Source organism: Bos indicus, chromosome 15 (assembly GCF_029378745.1).
Source record: "Bos indicus isolate NIAB-ARS_2022 breed Sahiwal x Tharparkar chromosome 15, NIAB-ARS_B.indTharparkar_mat_pri_1.0, whole genome shotgun sequence".
Classification (NCBI taxonomy): Eukaryota; Metazoa; Chordata; class Mammalia; order Artiodactyla; family Bovidae; genus Bos; species Bos indicus.
This window is the reverse complement of record NC_091774.1, coordinates 9307987-9328958: the sequence shown is the minus strand read 5'-3', so window position 1 is coordinate 9328958 and position 20972 is coordinate 9307987. Positions and strand designations below refer to the sequence as shown.

At 35.1% G+C, this 20972-nt stretch overlaps 1 protein-coding gene across 2 annotated transcripts in view; it reads left to right on the top strand.

Moving 5' to 3' along the window:
* Positions 1-20972, top strand: part of CNTN5 (contactin 5) — a 1681138-nt gene that overhangs the window by 1513000 nt on the left and 147166 nt on the right. For both annotated transcript variants that reach the window (XM_070803337.1, XM_070803338.1), the window contains exon 16: positions 20590-20710. In XM_070803337.1, the coding sequence (XP_070659438.1) occupies positions 20590-20710 (121 nt within the window). The remainder of the gene's footprint in view (positions 1-20589; positions 20711-20972) is intronic.

The following is a 20972-nucleotide window of genomic DNA, read 5'->3' as shown; positions in this document are numbered from 1 at the left end:
GTTGGAATAATATATAACAAAAGATTATTCTTTTCAGTTTCTGAAAAGCTTGATAAATAAAAGGCTGTCTTTATACCCTTAATACCACATAAGGTTTAGGATTTTTACAAGCAAACATGGTTCAGTGTTTCATTTTGAAATACTATTGATATGTAAGTATTGTGTTTTCAACTTATTATTTCTCAAAGTAATTTTCAAAAAGATGGGTTTTTGAGAGGCCATTATTTTCAAGATGTCTTTGAAATTCTACCTTTATTTCACAATTTCTTTCTGCATCTGTTTTGTATTAAGTTCTAAAGACTGCATAAGTGTTATGATATGTTTAGCTTTCAGTTTTTCAAAATCCTGCAGTTTCTCTCATGGACTATTTTCATCATATTACAATATAAAACTGAATCTTAGGAGTCTAAAATTAATAACTCAATAGGTTACCTCTCAAAGATGTTTCTTCTCTTGAAAAAGGAGAAAGAGGAATTTTAAAAATAACTATTGAACTGTTATAATATCATTCACTTTCTTTCTTCATCTGGTATGCATTATAAAAGGTCAACTTAGAGAATTTGGAAAGCATGACATCATTATCTTTAAGGAATAATGGATAGTTTTATAGAATATTTATCAGTGTATAATAGATTAATTCTGAATTTATCTCAGATCCACAAAGATGTACTGAATACCTATATGTTAGCTACCTGTCCAGGAACTGAGGACTCTGTAGCAGTTATGTGAATACAGTTGAGAGGACTGCCTTTGGGGAGCTTAAAGTCTTACAGAGGAACAAACATATAAACCAACATGTAGCAAGAGCACTGCAAGAAGTATGTTCAAGGAACTCAGTCCAAGTAACACATCATCCAAATGGTGGAAGAAGGGAAGACTTCCTAACCAAATAACATGTAAGCCTATGCTTAAAGGAGAAAAAGAGTATTTCAGGTAAAACAAGGAGAGGACATAGAAAGGTAGAAGGCAGTAAGGTAGAGACTAAGGACAAAGAAAATATGAAAGACAAAAGCCTACCAAATTCCAGTACGGTGATCTCATAGTCATAGCAAACCTCATCTAATATACTATGATCAGATTATCTTTTAAAGAAAGTTTTTTATATTGTCTATAAAAGTTACATAGATGCCTAAGATCTTTGGCTTCAATTATAGCATGTTACATATCCTTAGCCAAAGTAAAGATACTAGATATTTTCAAATTAAATCCAGGGATAAATTGTTGCTTAGCATAGATATATGTGCTTCACATAAATTTACATGTTGCTAGAAGCTCTCCATGGAGTACATAAAAAAGAAATTGACTATTATAGTGTTAAGATTCAATATTAAGGGTCATTGAGATAAAATCCTGAGAGACATGAAATAGTTTTTGTCAGAAGTTTGCTTCTTATTCTAGAAGCATCTGTAAGAATACAATGTAGTTTAAAAAGTCTGGGCCTTTCTTCTGCATTTTTTTCCCTTTATTATATTATATATTTTTGAAAAAAAAGTAATCGTACTTATTTTGCTAACCATTGCCAGCACTTGGCATCATGCCTGGTAGATAAAATGTTTGCTAAATTATTTATCCTGTTCAGTTCAGTTCAGTCACTCAGTCATGTCTGACTCTTTGTGACCCCATGGACTGCAGCACACCAGGCTTTTCTGTCCATGACCAACTCTTGGAGTCTATTCAAACTCATGTCCATGGAGTTGGTGATGCCATACAACCATCTCATCCTCTGTCATCCCCTCCTCCTCCCACCTTCAGTCTTTCCCAGCATCAGGGTCTTTTCCAATGGGTCAATTTTATTTATTACATAAATGAATACTGTTTTCTATTCTTACATTTGGTTATTTTCTCATTTAGTTTCTCATCTGCTAAATTACCACATGAAAAAAGAAATATATCAATATCAGGAAAAATTTTAATACATTTATTCACTTTACACTTAAAGGTTACTTGTAGTATATATAGGACAATATCAGGACAGGGAATATATAGTTGAGTAAAGCATGATATCTCCCTTCCAGAAGTCTTAATCTAGACAGAGTATTAAACAACTATTGAATGGAATAAGTGCTATAGTATTGAGACGTTATGCTGTTGAAAGGGAGGGAAAAAAAAAAAAAAAAACTCTGGAGGAGAAATTTGAATTGTTAAACAAGTATGTCATTGGGAGAAAAACTTGTTCTTAAGAATTAATATTCAGTTGATTTCAACTAAGTTTGCTACTAAAGGATAATTTATTAGCACAAGGTAAGGTAGTAACCTTTCAGATAATTTTTAACTAATCCTGCCTTGATTTTAAATCAATGCATTTTTTATTATACACATTACATGTCTATAAACCCAAAAAAATTAACCATTTTGAAGAAAAATTAGCTAAAATAATTTGGAATGCATTAATGGTGAAGATAGAGCACTGTACTAAAGAGTTCAAGGATTTCATATCAAGAAGCCTAACCAAAACTATAAGATACTATAGTTTATCCTTTTTAATTGCTGAGAACCCCACAAACAAATATAGCATGCTGACAAAATTTGTTTTAAAATGCTTATTAAATATAGTGGTATCATTTCCTAAAAGTATCTCTGAAGCCTGCACTATAATTGCCGTTATCCATCACTTGAATAGTAAGGAAACCTGGAAGTGATATGCTTTGCTCACTATTCCTATGGCATCAACAATGATTCTAAACAGGCTACTGCAATGTCTCTGGTGTTTAAAATAACTAGCTAGTATGAGAGATGCAAGGATTTGAAGGAGAATGTTTCCATATGCCTTAAAGGCAGAAGAAATTAAGGATAATTTTTTCTTAGCTAAGTTTATTTTGGGGTTTTGCTCACATTGCTGTTTCCAACCATGCTTAATCTTATATCAAAATTCTGACTGGAATAATCCATTAGCCTGTTTTATTTTTATATTTTTGATATTGAGATATAAATATCTTAGGATAAAATTTCACAGTGTAAATATCAATGAATACCCCTTGCACATCTCCTATGTTCCTATTAATAACCATAGGAAAAGTATTAAGTAGTAGTAATTCTGAATATATACAGGTTACCATTAAACAATCAGTTTATACACATTTATAAAATATGTTATACAATCTATACAAATTAGTTTTTGCTGCAAAACAAATCACCCCAAAACTTAGTGGTTTCAAAGCCATTTATTTTGTTCATGATTCTATGGATTGGCAATTTAGGCTGAACTCAGCTGGAGGTCATCTGATGGTCTTGGAAAGACTTATGCGTCTGTCTTCAACTGCCAGCCAACTTCAAGGTACTAATGTGAGGAATCAGCTGGAACAACTACGGCAAATGGGTTGTGTGTTTCTCATCATCCATTAAGCTAGCCCAGACTTATTCACATGGAAATCTCAGGGTTCCAAGACACAAGAGTAGAAGCATCATGGTCTAGGCTCAGAGTTGGCTCAATATCATTTCTGTCACTTTCTATTGGTGAAAACAAGTCATACAGCCATATCATACTCAAAGGATGGGGAAACTGTGGGGAGGAACTGCAAAGCATTGAGGCCATTTTTGCCATCTACCTCCATCTGTTCCCCAGCCACAATTTTTTACAATTCTCTAACTTACGGCCCTCATGCAGGACCCACAAAAATCTCATTCAGTTATTGTTCTGATTTGTTTCGGTTAGCTTTTGCTACAAAACAAACTCCACAGAATTTATGATGCAATTCTATGGGTCAATAATTTGAGCTGGACGTGTTTTTATTTTTTTTCTGTTGGTTTTAGTTGGGGTCCTTGATGCATCTGCAGTCAGCTATCAGGTCAGCTAGAAGTTGTTTGGGGAGGCAAAAGCCAGGATGGTTGTGTCTGCTCTAAGTGGTCTCTCATCCTACTTCAGGCTCACCAGGCTGTGCTCCGTGGTTGTCACAGGGCTTCAAAATAGCAATCTCCAATGCACACATGCATTGCAATCATCTGTCTGTTCTGTCTTTGCTAATGTCTCATTGACCAATGCAATTCACTTCAAGAGGCACAGTGAATGAGTGTAGGAGGGGGCTCCCCAAGGTATGAATTCAGGAAGGTATGAAAAATGCTGGGTTCATTATTGCACCAATCTACTACATAGGCTAAACAGTGTCAGATGATCCTAAACCTCAGTTATGGTATTTTTAAGGCTAAACTAAGTTAGATTTACATGCCGTGTTAAGTAGGGGGAAAAGGTCATCTGGGAAAATAATCATTTGCACAACACTAAAACTCAGTATGTGCTCTCACCTGCAACACAGACTGTGTCAACTCCTGACTAAATTAACCTGTCACTACTTTAATTGATCCCTTTTGTTGGATTCAGTCAGTTAAAGTACTTGATCTGGTTATTTTTCCATTTTATATGATTTATGTTCTCTTTTTTTTAATGTTGGGAAAATTTAATCACTTTAATTTTTAGTAGAAATTTGGCAGCAGTTATAAAGAAAAAAAATTAACAGAGACATATTTTGAACTAAAATTAATGAATTAATTTCAGAAAATAGCATATCCCAAAGACAATGATATGATATTTGCTACTTCATCTATCTTAACATCATCCATGTTAAATGTCTCTTTCAAATATTGGTTCTACTGATTTCTGTACTTTAGTTTATACTTGATAGGACCAAAAACAGATATATTTATTTATGAACTGCTGGAAAGACATGTGGATATATCTAAGCAAACATGAAACATACTGAATATTCCATATCCAAAATGAAAGTATAGGTTCTTTTAGCCAGCATATACTAGTTGTTTTTCATTAATGAACAGTGGTATCATTATTTGTATTACCTTTGATTTTGCTGCAGGTTAAACTGTTGGAGAGAATGGACATATTTATGAAACTGTTAACAATCTAGAATTAAATTAAGAGTTTGATCAAAACTATGGAAATAGTAGACTGATCCAAAAACAATAGTAGAGGTGGAAAAACTAGTCCAAATTCATGTCTTCAGCTTCTATATTCAATTCTATTTCCTGTGAAACTTATTTATATTTATTACTGTGCTTATAGCTGAAGCTTTAGGTGTAATGAAGGAATAAAGACTGTAGGATGTGAATTTTTTCTTCAAGTAAACATTAGACTTGAGGATTCAAAAGATTTTAAACTCTGTTTGCTCAGTTGTGTCCAACTCTTTGTGAACCCCTGGACTGTAGCCCACCAGGCTCTTCGGTGCATGGGATTTTCCAGGCAAGAATACTGAGTGGGTTGCCACTTCCTCCCCCAGGGGATCTTCCCAACCCAGAAATTTTATGAGTTTCTAAAAAGCATTTGAAGATAAAAACAAAGGTGACTAAGCTATATTGATTAAGACATGCAAACGATGATTTTAATGAGTATGAGGCATGTCTGTTGAAGCTCTTGAACTCAGAGGTAAAGTTTTCACTTGTGAACAGCATGGTAGAAAATGAATTTTCCATGAGGTCAACTTTTAGCTGGTAACACCAAAGGATACCATCAAAGTCTTTCAGTAAACCCTCCAAAATATTCTTACCTAGTCTTGATTATAATGTCATTGTATGTAGTCAAAAAGACCTGAAAAAACAACACAAGTGTGTGGCTTAATATACCAAAAGATAATTCAAATACAGATTTTTATATGGCCTGTATAGAAATCCTATGTGCAGCCAATAAATTTAAAGACATATAATTGAGTATTTCTACATCATTGATAAATAATAAAATGTTCTTCACTAAGTTGAAAATTAGTCTATCAACTTGTACATCCTGATGACATCAAGATTTAGTTAAATCTGAAGATCTTAGAAAGCTCTTATATAAGGTAAACTTCTACACATCTAGAAGTTCATTGAATTCTTATCTGTAGTCTTCAGCTTTGGGTAACCCACCAGTAGTTCTTAATGTTAAAATGAGTACATGTTTTTGAGCTTCTGAATGCAGTTGTCTGCATTTACTCAGTTATGCTGGATTTAGCAGGCATGGAGAACAGATAATAGCAAAAGAACATTGCAGCTACCCAAAGATTAACTAAAATATGACCTTTGCAAAGAGACTTTAAAAGAATACATGAAGAACAATATATCACATGATGACTAATAGAGAGCAGCTATAGATTGCTAACATACGCCTACAATTCTAGATCAGTCTGACATTCAGCAAAAGGAAATATGAAGACTCTTTGTTAACAGATGCCTTGAGAAGACCATAAGTCAGAGATGCAGACTCATAAAGAGACTAAGTTCTAAATGACCATCTGTAGTAATAAACAGAAATGCAATCTTCACTTGTGTAGGAAGAGCTGTTTATCAGGCATGGATCATTTTTAGCTGCATAAGCTGATTAGTTTATAATATCTGTCGTTGATGATAAATACTTGGTTTGGTGCTTCGCCACAGTAACCGTATCTTTCAGTTGTAAATCAAAGTCAGATTTTCATTTTTTCTCCATAATGAAAGTAGATTTTTTTGCATTTATATTTATATAAATAATACCAGCTTATTACTGATCATTTAAACATAATAAAGCTAGAAAGAAACGAATAAAAATCCTTTGGACTCGTACTACCTTAAGATAATGACAATTAATTTTTGTAATCATGTGTTCATCTCTTCAAGCATACACAGACACACGTGTTACACAAAATGAGACTGTATCATGCCTGCTGCTGTGATTAGGATGATTTTCCCTCGCTTTTATCCTCCTATGAAAGTATTTATCACACTTGGTTAATCTTTTTAATATTCTGTATCTGTCTTTCTAGATTTTCCTCTGTCCTACTGTAATCCTAAGTAGATTCAAACATGTGGAGGGATATTTTTGTGAATATTTTTAATGAATTAAAGCACTTTACATATTTTTGCGTCTCATTATCTTAATCTTCCTATATCACATGATCTATCTCTAATTCATTCTTTTCAATGGGTACATAACAAGCATATGACTATGCCTTAATTTGTCTAGCCATTGCTTTGTTAATATTAACTTTGCTTCCTGTTTTAAGAGATTAACAAACAATACTACAGAAAACATCTCTGAATAGCTGCATTCTTGAGTATTAATAATTTTCTTTCTTTGGGATAGATTTCCAGGAATAGATTACAGGGATAAAAGAATAAAGTCATTTTTAATTTAAATAGATGCTGCCAGAATTTTTTTCAGAAATTCTATAATTGCAAAGTACACTACTGAGTGAATTTTCATATGGTAAAAGATTACTAGATATGGTCTTCTTCAAACTGAAGAGGTTAGAGCAGATGACTCAATGTTCCTAATTTTAAAGTTTTATTATTTTTAAGGGAATAAAACCAACCAACAACAACAATAACAACAACAAAAAAACAACTCTTCAGATATGCTATGAAATCAGTTTTAAAGTCTTGGTGAACACTAAACATTTTTTTTTGTCAGGATGGGGCATTGTTAAGTAGCTCCCAATCATATTTTATCTGTTAAATACTGCATACTTGCTTGATTTATGGAAGATATTTCAGTCTCAAGTTGTCCTTAGAATTGAAAACTTCTAAATTCAGAAGGGGTTCCAAACTAGAAAAATAATCTCAACTCACAAATCTTTCCTATCACAAGAATATTTGCATATACAATATCCCAATAAATGATAAAAAGTTTCTCTAAAGCTAAATAAAGATTTTCTCTAAAAGCAATAATTATCTTATAGAATGAAGCAATATCCTTTTTCTGGGTAAGATACAGCAACACTTAATTTGTGTGAACAGCACATATATACAAAATATTCCACATATATACAAAATATTCCACATATAATGAACAATTCAAACTCTATCAATATGAACTCTTAGGACAAAATATATGTGCATATACAATCACTGGTGTTGTAGTCAATTCAAAGATGTCCAGCATCGAAATAATTTTGTAATTCTTCCTTGAAATATCAGAAGCAGTATTATATAGTTAAAGAAAAGTGAGAGGAAGTAATAGACTGTGGCCTCTGACAATTTTTCAATCTCCAAGTAAACTTATTTTTATATCCTAAATAATTGGTGAATTCTCTTTCATAAAATTGCAAAGCCTTGTTATTAAAAATGAGCTTTCTGTGTCAAAGTGTCTCGATCACTTTCAAAATGTCAGTTGAATTTGACTGAAAGTCCTTGACCTTGAACTTTTCATAGTTGGCTTTTGATTGACACATTTATTCAATTTGACCTTTCCTTTTAACTAAACTATTCTTCTTCTGATTGAATCTTCATTGGAAGATTAATGTTGTAACTCACAATCTAAGCAACAGTTTGAATAGTCTTTTCTGACATTGATGTGTTCGAATTCCCTAAATTCTTAGTATTTTTGAAGTTGATGAGAATCTTCATGACTGTGAATGACAATGCTTAAATGGAGGATGTGACCCAAATTTCCTTTTTTTGCAGTGGGGTACTTTTTCACACAGAAATGTATTCCTAAGCATTAAGAACTACCAAGTTAGACTTGGCCAAATAATACTCAGTATTTGGTCATAAAGCACATAGTTGATATGATACAGCTACTTATTGAAGATTATGCTTGCTAAAATATTTACTAATATTGCAAATAAAATGAGACTACTTAAACTTAAATTTTGAGGGGAAACTTGAAACAGGTATTTAACTGGAAAATTCACCTTTAGAAATTCTTATATAAAATTAATTATTCCACGTGGAATATCATGTCTTTGTAAAAAGATTTGGTATAATCTGGATCTCCAGCTCCTCTGGGGTTCTTCTATGTTCTGCCTGAGAAATGAGCGATCCTCTCTTTTCAGTTCTTCTCCCAGTAGTCAGACCTTATCATACATAACACAAAGAAATCTGTTAATATTCTCAGTTTTCTTCATGAAAATTTCCCTAGGCAGATTCAAAGTTTGTCCGCTGTGTATAATAGGTGGTTTGCATTATCTTATGGGACAGTGTTGCCAAACTTTTCAGCACTATGAAGGGCCACTTTTTCTCCAGTCTCCAGGAAGTCTCCTCACTGTTCCTCGAGCCCCTATCAATGGTCTCCCTGAGACCCTTCCTTCTCAGTAGCAACGTCCTCATAGCCTTCCAAGGCTCTGCACTGCAACCCAAGCCCATGTCGCATGTTTAGACATCAGTTACAGTGGCACCCTACCTCCAGGTACCCAGTTATTTTATAGTTACTTACTGCTGTACCACAAGCCACCCCTCAACCTAGTGTTGTAAAATGACAACTATTTGGCTATGCTTACAATTTTGTGGGTCATTAAATCAGGCAGGTAATGCTGAGGGTGTTTTTAACCTGTTGCACAATGGCTGGGCCTTCAGCCATTGTAGCCAAATAGCTGGAGATAGATCAGAGCCTCAGTCCTAGAAGGAGATGGATCCCAGTTTTTTCTGTGCTTCTGCCAGGGCTAGAAAGTCACAGATAGTTTATTTACCCACAAATCTGGTGGCTGGGCTAACATGGTTTTAAAACGGGGCATATGTGGACTTTTCTCTTTCTGCATGGCATGTCTCCACATAAATAGTTTGATCTTTTTTTATGACAACCTCAGGATAGTCCAACTTTTTAAAAGGCCTCTGGCTTCCCCCAGAACAAATGTTTCAGGAAGTCTAGGAAGACATTTCACTTCTTCTTATGATCTAGCCACAAATTTTCAATACATCATTTCTGTCATATTCTATTAGTCAAAAAGTTACCAAGGCCAGTCCAGATTTAAGAAACAGGGAATTAGACTTCACCTTTTAATAGAATCAGTTAAAAAATACAAATGGACATCCTCAATCTACCACAGCAAAGAGCCCAAATCCTAAGCCTAATAGATACTTTGAGCCATAGTATATGCAAGTAGTGGCCCCATAAAGCACAGCAGCCAATGTAGTATGAAACAGATTATGAAATATTCACTGTAATATAGTGTCATTTTTAGCCGTAATAACATGGAGTATGTTTCACAGTTGGCTCTTGGAACAAATTTTAAATAATTCATAGTGTATTTTTCAGCCACTTTGATGGATGGGGAAGGGATAAATAATGGGAAAGAATAATACTAGAAGGGGAGAAGTTAAGAGAATCTGAAGATATTAAATTTAACTCATATGAAGCAGTAAAGCTCCATTCCAATTAGGAAGTATTATACTTTAGAGAGATTTGGGATCAAAAGACAGGGATAAAACTGATGTCATAGAAGGAAAATTAGGGCAATTACAAATGAGTTATTTACCAATGGCAAGGGAAGGATAGAAAGATAAACTGTAGAACAGAGCAGGTGGTCTCTTCTCATTTAGTCTTCTACATTCAGTATTAGCCTTCCCCCTTCCCTCACGATGGGTTTCTCTGGTAGCTCAAATGATAAAGAATCTGCCTGCAATGCTGGAGACCTGAGTTCAGACCCTGGGTTGGGAAGATTCCTTGGAGAAGGGATCCTGGATCCACTCCAGCATTCCTGCCTGTAGAATTCCACGGACAGAGGAGCCTGCGGGCTACAGTCCATGGGGTCACAAAGAGTCGGACATGACTGAGCACCTCACACTGTCACACTTCCCGCATGATGCCAGAGACCCAGGGTGATAAATTGCTGGGATCTAAGAGTCCTAAGTAAAATAGAGGCACACGAATGAACTGGCCTCATTCCAGACCCATTTGTAAAGTTCTGTGCAAAAATCAATGAAACACAGAATGGTCTATCACATTCCTAACACTTTGAGACCTTATGACAATTTTAGATCGATAATAATATTCTGCCTGCCTATGCTCTGTGATTTCAGGAAAGAAATAGAAATCTTCTAAAGGAGTGTCTGAGCACTGTTCCCATAGCCAGAATGGAACTAGACTTGTGCGTAGACACTGACTATCCTTCAATGTAAAAATCAGTAGCAAAATAAAACACAATTCATCCCGGAAGCCTTTATATGATGGTATAACAAAACAGTGTTAACTTCAAAGATAAATATGACAGTAGTAGAAAGGGAACAGGCACATTGAAATATTAGTAAAATATTGCTCCCTGTAAATTATGCAATTAGGTTAGGAAGACAAACTTGGTTAATTCTTCTTCAATTAAAATTGTATCATTAAAAATTACACATGGCTAAAAGAAAACATGTCATTTGTAGGTCACACACAGAAAATTCTCTCAATGCTGGATTAAAAGTCCCAGAAAGGTTGAATGACAGCGTGAGCAAATGAGGCTAATGGGTCATATGTTATCAGAAAGGTGACCCTGGCATTTCAGAGGAAGTTGCACCATTCATGTCTGGATATGATGGATAAAGAACAACCATAACAGCATGAGCTCTCAAAATCATTCTAGGGTTTGAGAATTAATTTCTAATAATAGTTTTGTGGTTGTTACCATGTAATGAACTAATTTTATTTTGGTACTTTTGCCAAACTCTGCTTCAGTTAGTACAAGTGAATCAAATTACCTGCAAGTTTAAGTGGAACAGGGACTGGTTTCATGGGCACAATAGTAGAATGGAAACAGCACTCAACTGAGAGTCAGTGCCCAAGGATCTACTCCAGCCTCCATATTTAACCCTTGAACAAGTCATCTGCACTCTTCAGCCCCATCTTTTCAAACGCTATAGGGCTTAGCTGAACCATATGATTTCTTATTTTTCTTTACACATTAAAATCAATTATCCCTGAAATAGTGTTTTTGTCCTTTTATCTATTTTAACACATCATACTGCATTATAGCTAGTTGCCTGCCTCACAAATTGCATTGTCAGTTTCTCAAAGTCATAATTTATCTTTTATCTTATGGAATGTGCATATCAGATATGACAGATTTTGTCTCTTGTAACCATCTCCAGTCAACTGAAGCACTGTGTTGAGTCCATCAGTTGGGTCCAAGCTCAGCTGTATTTTCTATGAGCAAAGGACAAGGGCATAACATCAAAGGTGCCAAGTATTTTCAATGTCCTGTTTAGACAAAAATAGTCTAACAAATGATCGATACATGAATGAATTAACAAATGTATAAATGTGCATAATGTTATGAGCCCTCATAAAATAAAATGTGTAGCTATTGTAAAATGTTATAATTCTAGAACTTTCCTCATGGTCATGCCAGGTGGCTCATTGGTAAATAATCCAGTTGCTAATACAGAAGATGCAAGTGATGAGAGTTTGATCCCTGGGTTGGGAAGATCCCCTTGAGGAGGAAATGGCAACCCACTCCACTCCAGTAGGCTTGCTTGAAAAACCTCATGGACTGAAGGACGTGGTGGGGTCCACAGTCCATGGGGTCACAAAGGATCAGACATGACTAAGTTGACTGAGCACATATGCATGTATGCCATTATTAACTATTTACAAAGTGCAAGCTAATTCAAGAGGGAACAAAATTCTTTCTGACTAGTCGTATCATTTTGATGTAACATCAGTGAGAGGTAATTTAAAAGTGAAAAATATAAAGTTTATTTCATTCTTTAATAATGGTGTAAATCACTCTTCTAAGGAAAAACACGTATTGCCTGCCATAATTGTTAATATCTTTCTACCTACCAGTGTTGCTTCATTGAGCCAACACATGGACCAGGTGTTATTCAGATTACAAAATATTATTGCTGAAGTGATTGCATGAGAAACTTGACCTGTCATACTAGTAAAGGTTTTCTCATAACATTAATGATGTGAATTTAAGTACCATTCTTGCCTAGAATTCTCTTAAATAAAACTGGTGTGCCATGGCACTTAAAAACTGAACTTCAAAGTGAGGATGAGAGTCCCTCTATGGCCTCTTCCAGCTTTAGGACTGTAAAGTTTACACGGGGATCCCATCTCCATTCTTCAAAGCATGAAATGATGTCTTCTGGTTTCTCACCAATATGCCAGATTGAAGTTGACACAAGTGTTTAAGTGAGCTTTGTGCCAACACTGGAGAGGCAGGAAAAAAGTGAAAAGAATATTTAGATGGAATAATGTATGATATGCCAATGTCTGGATAGGCTTACAACAAATATAAAGTTGATCACTGTGTTTTTTTTTTTTTTTTAACACAAGCCTTAAGAAGATGGATGTAATCTAACTGTTCTTATTCACTAATTATAAAATTCATTGAAAAAAAGATACCAAGTTAGTAAAGAATAAAAGAGAAGGAACAGAAATCAAGGTAGGAAGGTGCTTTTTTTTTAATTTACAAAAAACGCATTTTTTCCTTGATATTTATTCCAAAGAGTATCATTGACTAGAACGTGCATCATATTCTAGGAGATCAGTGTGGACTTGAGTGTTCAGAAGGACCAACTCCCTAGGTGTGCAGTGTGTGTGGTCACCCAGGGCTCCACACTGAGAAAGACCTTGTGCTTGGTGTAAAGCCTGTCAGCATTTTGAAATTATGGATAATTTTTTGACAAAGATTCATATTTTCAATGTACACTAAGACCACAAATGATATAGCCAGTCCTCCTAGTCAGTCAAGCCTTTCTGAAAGAGATAAGACTTGAACAAGGCTTTAACTTGTGAGACAGAATTTGGAGACTTTGGCAGGTTACTGGGGAGACACTTCAGGAAAATGCAGAGAATACATTTTCCACTAGAGTGAGAGACAAGATAGGTCGTGTCAAGCCTCATATGCTGAGTAAGAAGCTGGGCTAACTTGTAGACAATAAGTGAAGGTAGCCAGGGAACATGTTTGAGATGATAAATAAAATCAGTTTTTAAAAAGGATTAACCTAGCAATGGCATGTCATATGAGGGAAGGTGGGACAAAGAGAAGACATAAAGAGCCGGTTTGAAATCTACTATAAACCTAAGGGTCAATGCTCATGGAAGGAGAAAATATTTCTCTCTGGAACTAGTCTGAGTACTGTGCTATCAGATAACACATCGCTCCTTTACGTCGCTTCCAAGCCTAGATGTAAGGGAAGCTACTCCACATTCTCTACTTGCAATTTTTTCCATCAAAGGTGTATTAAAGCAAGCATTCCTTAAGGGCAGAATATATATCTGTATACCCAAAGCTTAGCATAGGACACAGAATTAAATATCTGTTGAATAAAGTAGCAATAATTGCATAAACATTAAAACAACTATGAGTCAAATATTCTCAGTAATCATGTAAGACAAACTTTGCAACAAATAGGATGGAGTTGAGAGTAAATCAAGAAAGCATTTGACTGATAAATTGTATATGATATATTTCATGTTTCATTTAGTTTAGAAGCACTAGATAAATATAGAAATGACACTATGCACTTAGATCCTTTATTAGTCCATTGAAGTTACAATAACAGAACACCATAGTCTGGGTGGCTTATACACAACAGAAATTTATTTCTAATAGTTTTGGAGACTGAGAAATTCAAGATCAAGACACTGGCAGATTTGGTGTTTGGTGAGGGCCAGATTGACAAATGGCCATCTTTTTACTGTGTCCTTACACAGCAGAAAAAGTGAGAGCACTCTCTGAGATCTCTTTTATAAAGGCACTAACACCATTTATGAGGGCTTCACCCATGCTCATACTCTAATTAGCTCCAAAACATCCAACCTTCAAATACTATCACATTGGGGATTAGGTTTAAGCATACAAATTTGAGAAGGACACAAATGGAGTCCTTTTGCCTTGGTCATTTATGTTAATCTTAGATAAAGGAATACCCTTTTCCCTCACCACTAGGGGAAAGAAAGTCAATGTACATATGACCAGATAAGAGACATCTTTCAAGAATCAAGATACAAATATGCTATTTAAGTCTGGCATCCACTGGCAAGTTAAATATCACACCCCTTAGTCCTATATGCCTCTTGGGGAAAGGAGTAACATTAATGTGATATACATGACATTTTCTCATCCACTAAGTATTCTTAATATAATCAATACTGTCATCTATTAAATAAATTCATTATACTAAAATTTAATTGTGTAATTATGTCCTGTATTTTCTTGCTTTGAGCTGATCATAATTCCCAATCTTCATTTTAACTAAGATAGTAGACTGATCCTATAAATTTGTGACATTTTGTTTATAATACCAAATAATGCAATTTGGATACCTACCATCTTGAGTTCATCAGTGAGTCATCAACTCATTTTTTCATCTTTAATCTATGTTACCAAGAAAAACTGTATGTACTTTTCTTAATACTTAACATTTTTAGAATATATGCTGAAAGTAAATACTAAGGTCCTAGAAATGGCACGGTAGAGCCATTTTTGCCTACTTTTAATCTTCAATGCACATTTTTTTTCTTGGGCCACACCTCCCAGTATGCAGGATCTTAGTTCCCCAACCAGGGATCAAACCCATGCCCCCCTGCATGGAGTCCTAACCACTGGACTTCTAGGGAAGTCCCTTCAATGCATTGTTGGATGCATTTAATATTTTATCATAATGGACATAAATGTTTTCATCAAGAATATTTTGTCTAGTATTTTCTTCACTGGGAACAACTAAAATTTCTATTTTAGATAACATGTCCAATTAATTAAGCATGTGAGTTAACACAATAACTTCTTAAAAAATATATTAAACTCATATCACCATGAATATAAATCCCATTATATAAAGGTATAAAACACTTGTAAAAAGAATAATAATGTATATGTATATTATCTCCTTATTGTGATAAGGTTCTTTTAGCAGATTATCCTCTGGGAAGAAGAAATATTGCTACCAGGAAAATATTTTAGATATTCAAGATTTTATGTCAATAACATTAATCATATCTAATAATTCATATCTCCTAGCTGATACCCAGTTTTCTGTGTTAGAAGATCTTTTTTAAAATTACATCTCATAGAATTTGTATGCCATTCTCCTTTGTTTTATAGAAAGGAATGGTTCCTGAGTCTGTTTGGTGGGGGTTGGGGATGCCAGAAGTGCCCTATGTGAGCACATTGAGAAATTTATATAAACCTTAAATGATACCAGAAAAACTGCCAATACCTAGCAGGTTTCTGGCTAAGCCATTCAGCATGAATTCACTTTTTGTGAGAACATTCAAGTTATCTTCTTGTTCAGACAATTAATTCCCCAAACCTTTTCAGGGTGCTTACTACATGTACAGCATTCTTCTAAATTCTGGGGAAAAAAGTGCTTTTTGAGTAACCTTACACTTTTGAAGCATTTACTAAGAGTTCATGCGTGAACATTGCTTCATTCAATTTCCCTCAAACATGAGAGACAGTACAGCTATTATTATTCCAATAAAGTGCCTTTCCTAAAGTCTCAGGGTTAGGAAGATGCTGAACTAAAATTAGAATTCAGGTCTTCTTATTGTGAGTACAGTGGTTTTCTATAACAGAGAAAGGTGTAGGATAATATACAACTAAAATGAGCCAGGCATTTACCAGAAAACTTACTATAACCTATGGAGAATGTTGATATCCTGTTCATTGAAGGAGTGAATACCAGTTAAAGAAATATTCCTCTTGGCTAAGAATACATTATTGTGTCTTTTAACAGATAACATTTATCAAACATTTACTGTGTGCCAAACACACAATTATGAGCTTCACTTGCATTATCACATTGAAGCTGTGAGACAAGCTCTGAGCAATAGATCAATTTTTCCAAGTTCAAACTTAATAAGTGGCAGATCAGGGACTCATGCAATTCTGTGTCATCCCTAAACCTGTATATACTCTTTCAGCACCTTTTTCTGCTGTCTTCCTCCATAGTTTCTTCCTATTTTCCTTCTAATTTCTGTAAGAGGGAAAAAAGAAGAGGGCGAGGAAGTATTGTCAGATACAGATAAGGAAGGAAGCAAGCCATTCATGTACTCTCTGGCTCACCTGATGACCATTGGCTGCCCTAGTGCCCAGCTCAGTTCTGGGAATGCCCAGAGGACCTCTGGGGTGACTTCCAAGAATGTCAAGTGGTAGTTCAGAGACAGGAACAGAGTGCTAATGAAGCAAAACTAAACAGTGGCAGAACTCATGAAGAAAGGCTTGAACAAGGAGGAGACACTTGAGTTGTGTCTAAAAGTATCTTTGCAGTCAAAGAAGGGAGAACAAGCTTCTGTAACAGAACAGGCTGAATTATGAGAGGAATTCCTTCATAGGAAGGAATGTGAGGTTAATGTGATAGAAGGACAGAATTCATCATAGGAAGTAGAATCATGCTCTGAGGAGCCTTCTGTTGAAACAAGGAGATTAGACTTTTCCTTAAGGCAGCAAGAGTCAACAGACACTCAGAACAGTGAAGCTAACCATGCTTCCATTTTTAGGAAGTCTTAATTATCAGCCTTATGATGGGTGAACAGGACACTTAGTCCAGGTGAATGCCAATAACGAACTGGACTTGAGTGGAAGGATGACATTTCCTGTATTATTTCCGAATCATAAACAAAAGTTACAGAGATCTAGCAACTGCTCAAATGAACTTATGTGACCAAGAGATGTAAATGACTTAGAAGTGCCACTGCTCCCACAGAAAGTGAACAGAGCCTTTCTTAAAGATCCCCCCTTTTTCATCCATTCAACAGATGGTTATCGAGCACCCACTCTGAGGTATGCCCTGTGCTTAGAGAGTTGTGTTACGACACTGGTTGCAAGGAAAGTTCTTTTGAAGCACCACGTAATGCGATTTGTTCATAAAGTGAAAGAAAACAGCAAAGAGAAAGGCAGGGTATAAAGCAAGTGTCAAAGAAAACAAGATAAGACAGAGTAACTCCTAAGAGAGAAAAGTGAAAATGAGCTTTAAGCTTAAGAAAGCAAACATCTGCTCTAAGTAACCATTTCATTAAAAGTGCACTAAATTGTGGAAGTTCTCTCCCAGGAACTGCATACTGTGGGTTGAGATTAGGTATAATAGGCTCCCATGTGAATTCTTCTCATTACTTCTCATGAAAATCAGTGAATCTCCTGAAAGGGTAATTTAGCTTTAGTGTTCACCATTCATTTTACTTTTAATCTTCTCTGTTTAGAATTGTAAAAATATAATGCAGAAATAATCCAAAAGAGCAGGAATAGGCCCCATGAGTTGAAATGAGACAATTTCAACTCCTCACATAGTCTTAGCATTAATACATAAGTAATGGGCTGTAGGATCTTTATTCTTGATAGATGGTGATGGAGCTTCAGCCGGTTTCTAGAGTACTGTATGCTATTAATTACAGGAATCAAGTAAAGGACAGGATAAGAAAGATAATCTATACTTCACTCTCCTGGATTCTTTGGACCTCTTTGTGATTTTCACTGCAGTCTCTTCTTAATCCCATTAAACTTTTCTTTCACTATAATTTAACAAAAGAACAAAGGTTTCAAGACTTTTGTCCAAGACAAAAAGAAATCAATTATTTGGGAAGAAAAATATCTGGAAATTTAACATCACAGAAATGTGATTTTATGGAATAATTTTGTCAAAAATATGAGCCTGAACAATGACTTATGATCGTTACTTTTTCTACTGCTAAATTACCACCAATCAGTTTGTGAAATTGAAAAACAAGCAAGTAAAAAAATAAAATAAAATAAACAACTCCAAGTGCAGTCTTTCAGAAGTGTTACTTCTGAGAAGAATAGTCCTCTATTCTTTTCTGGACCTCTCCTTGGCTTTTCCATTAAACATAGATTCTATTCTAGGTCCATGGTATGCACATTTATTCTTGACTAATTTAACTGGGTACCTATTAGGAGAGCATCTTAGAAATCCATGGGGAAAAGGATATTTCACACCTAAGATGGATCCATGCTATATAAAGTGGTAAAAATATTTAAACTCTTTTATACAGAATTATAGGGCTTTTCAGTTGGTGCTTGTGGTAAAGAACCTACCTGCCAATGCAGATAGATGGAAGAGACACAGGTTCGATCTCTGGGTTGGGAGGATCCCTCCTGGAGGGGTTGCACAGCAACCCATCCAGTATTCTTGCCTGGAGAATCCCATGGCCAGAGGAGCCTGGTAGGCAACGGTCCCTAGAGTCACAAAGAGGACTGAAGTGACTTAGCATGCATAAACAGTGTTATATTATGCAGATGTGAGACTAAGTATGGCTTATGATGTTTACAGTTTGCTTTTGTTTCCCCAAGAGAAATCAAAGGTTTTACTAAGTGTAAACTTCCTTTTCAGATTTGAAAGAAATGAGCACTTAGTCTGGTACACATGAGAAAATGAAATTTGAGTAACAATTTTATCTAAGGAAAAGAATAGTGGAGGACATTCACTGGACAAATATCATATTTCTTGAAATAATTATTGTGACATTTTAATGCATTCTTACCAAGAAGCATTCCCTTGTAAATGACTGAACCAGACCATGTATTAACAATTATTTCATAAGAGAAAATTTCAATACACTTAGAAGCTCCTATCATAAGACTAATGGGAAGGGGAAAAAAAAATGCAGAAATGAAATACTGGAAAGAAATGTCCTGAAACGTAATATACAGTTAATTGATTGATTTAAAGAAATACATATCATTTGAGAGGTTAAAAACTTCCAATAACTTCTCACCCTGTTATGAATGCTAAGACAAAAAAAAAAAAAAAATCCAACAGATTTTCAGAAATTCCTCTCACTTTCATGAATTTTATATAGTCCATTAGTTTATTTCAAAATGAAGGCAAACAATTAAATTCATAAATACTCATCAGGACGCTGCCTTCTAAGGACAAACAAATCATTTTTTAAGATAATTCACCCATTCCATCAACAAATTAAAGATACCTAATCGGGGGTGCTTCTCCATGTCTTGCATTAGTCATTCTTTCAAGTGCCCATGAAACAGGAGTGTTGAGTTTTTTGAAGATGTCATTTCAAGCTGCATGCATGTACTCTCATTCCAGGGATTGTTTTTAATTGCAACATGGAAAGTGAAGAGCATATTGGAGTTTTGCTATGTCATTCTCTGAAAAGAATACCTCATGAATTGTGAATACCAGATCTTCATGAAAACAGGAAATCCATCTTTCCTGTTAAAGTAAATGAAAGACAAGATTAAGTAATGAAAGATTATACCTGACATCCTAAAGTATAGGATAATCACTGATTCCATGAACTAGTACAACTAAAACATAATCTCCTTGGTACTTATTGATTTCCTTGATACAACTGTTCTTCAACTATGTTCTAATCATTGTGCTCCCAACAAGGATCGGGTGTTTTGTGTCTTCTTCATGTTTTTTAATTGCTTTGATTAACAGAGATTCAGGCTGACCCTACTCCTGATGGTGGTGGTTGTGGAAGGAATAAATCAATCTCTGTTGGGTGAAAACATATGGCTTGGGACCAGCACTCTTGCACCTAAGCACCACTTCATTCTGTTGCCTACAAAAGAAGCCATTCAATAAAGCCATGCAAAATAATCTTTTAACTACTGTCGTCTCATAATTCCACGAGTTGTTATTCCTTTCAATACTGCTTTCTTGCCACAAAAATAAGTCTGTCTCTGAATAGCAAAGCAATAATTTTTGTACACTATTTTTCCTAAACTTTTAAAGATATGAATTTGTTTGTAAATATTTCTTAAATATTGTAGCTGCTAAATCATTATATGCAATATTAAATGTTCGAATGTGGTATTAGCAATTGTTGAAAACATAGCTTCCATGTGTTCCTTGAAGTGGGGCATGTTTGACTTCTGAAATGTCGTCAGATAAATTGTAAGGCCAAAAATGGGCCCTTTGACTGAATATGCAAAGTTCCCCTTAAACCACCTTGAACTAGGCAGATTTGCAACATTTTAAACTGGCACTTCATCCCTCTTTCAGCAAGCATCCTCTGCAGATTTAATGATCAGGAACATCCTTCTGATGCATGCTGGGAGATATGGCTGCAGGGTACAGACCACAGCAGACAGTGTGTCAGATGAGGCAGAACTTCTTGTTAGGGGTGAGTATGCTAATAGTGCAGTCTGAAGACATGATCACCATAAATTATCATACAAAGGAATTGAAGTGCATGGACTTTGAGCACATCAATACTGTGCATTTTACTTTCGATTTTACAATATATGTCATTCTTGCTTAACCTTTTGCCTTTGAAACGATTATATGGTAACTTGCTCCTTAGACACAGACAAAACCTACAGATCCAACTTCAGGTTCCCAAACACCTTTAATACTAGGTGGTTACTAGGTTGTTTACCCAACTT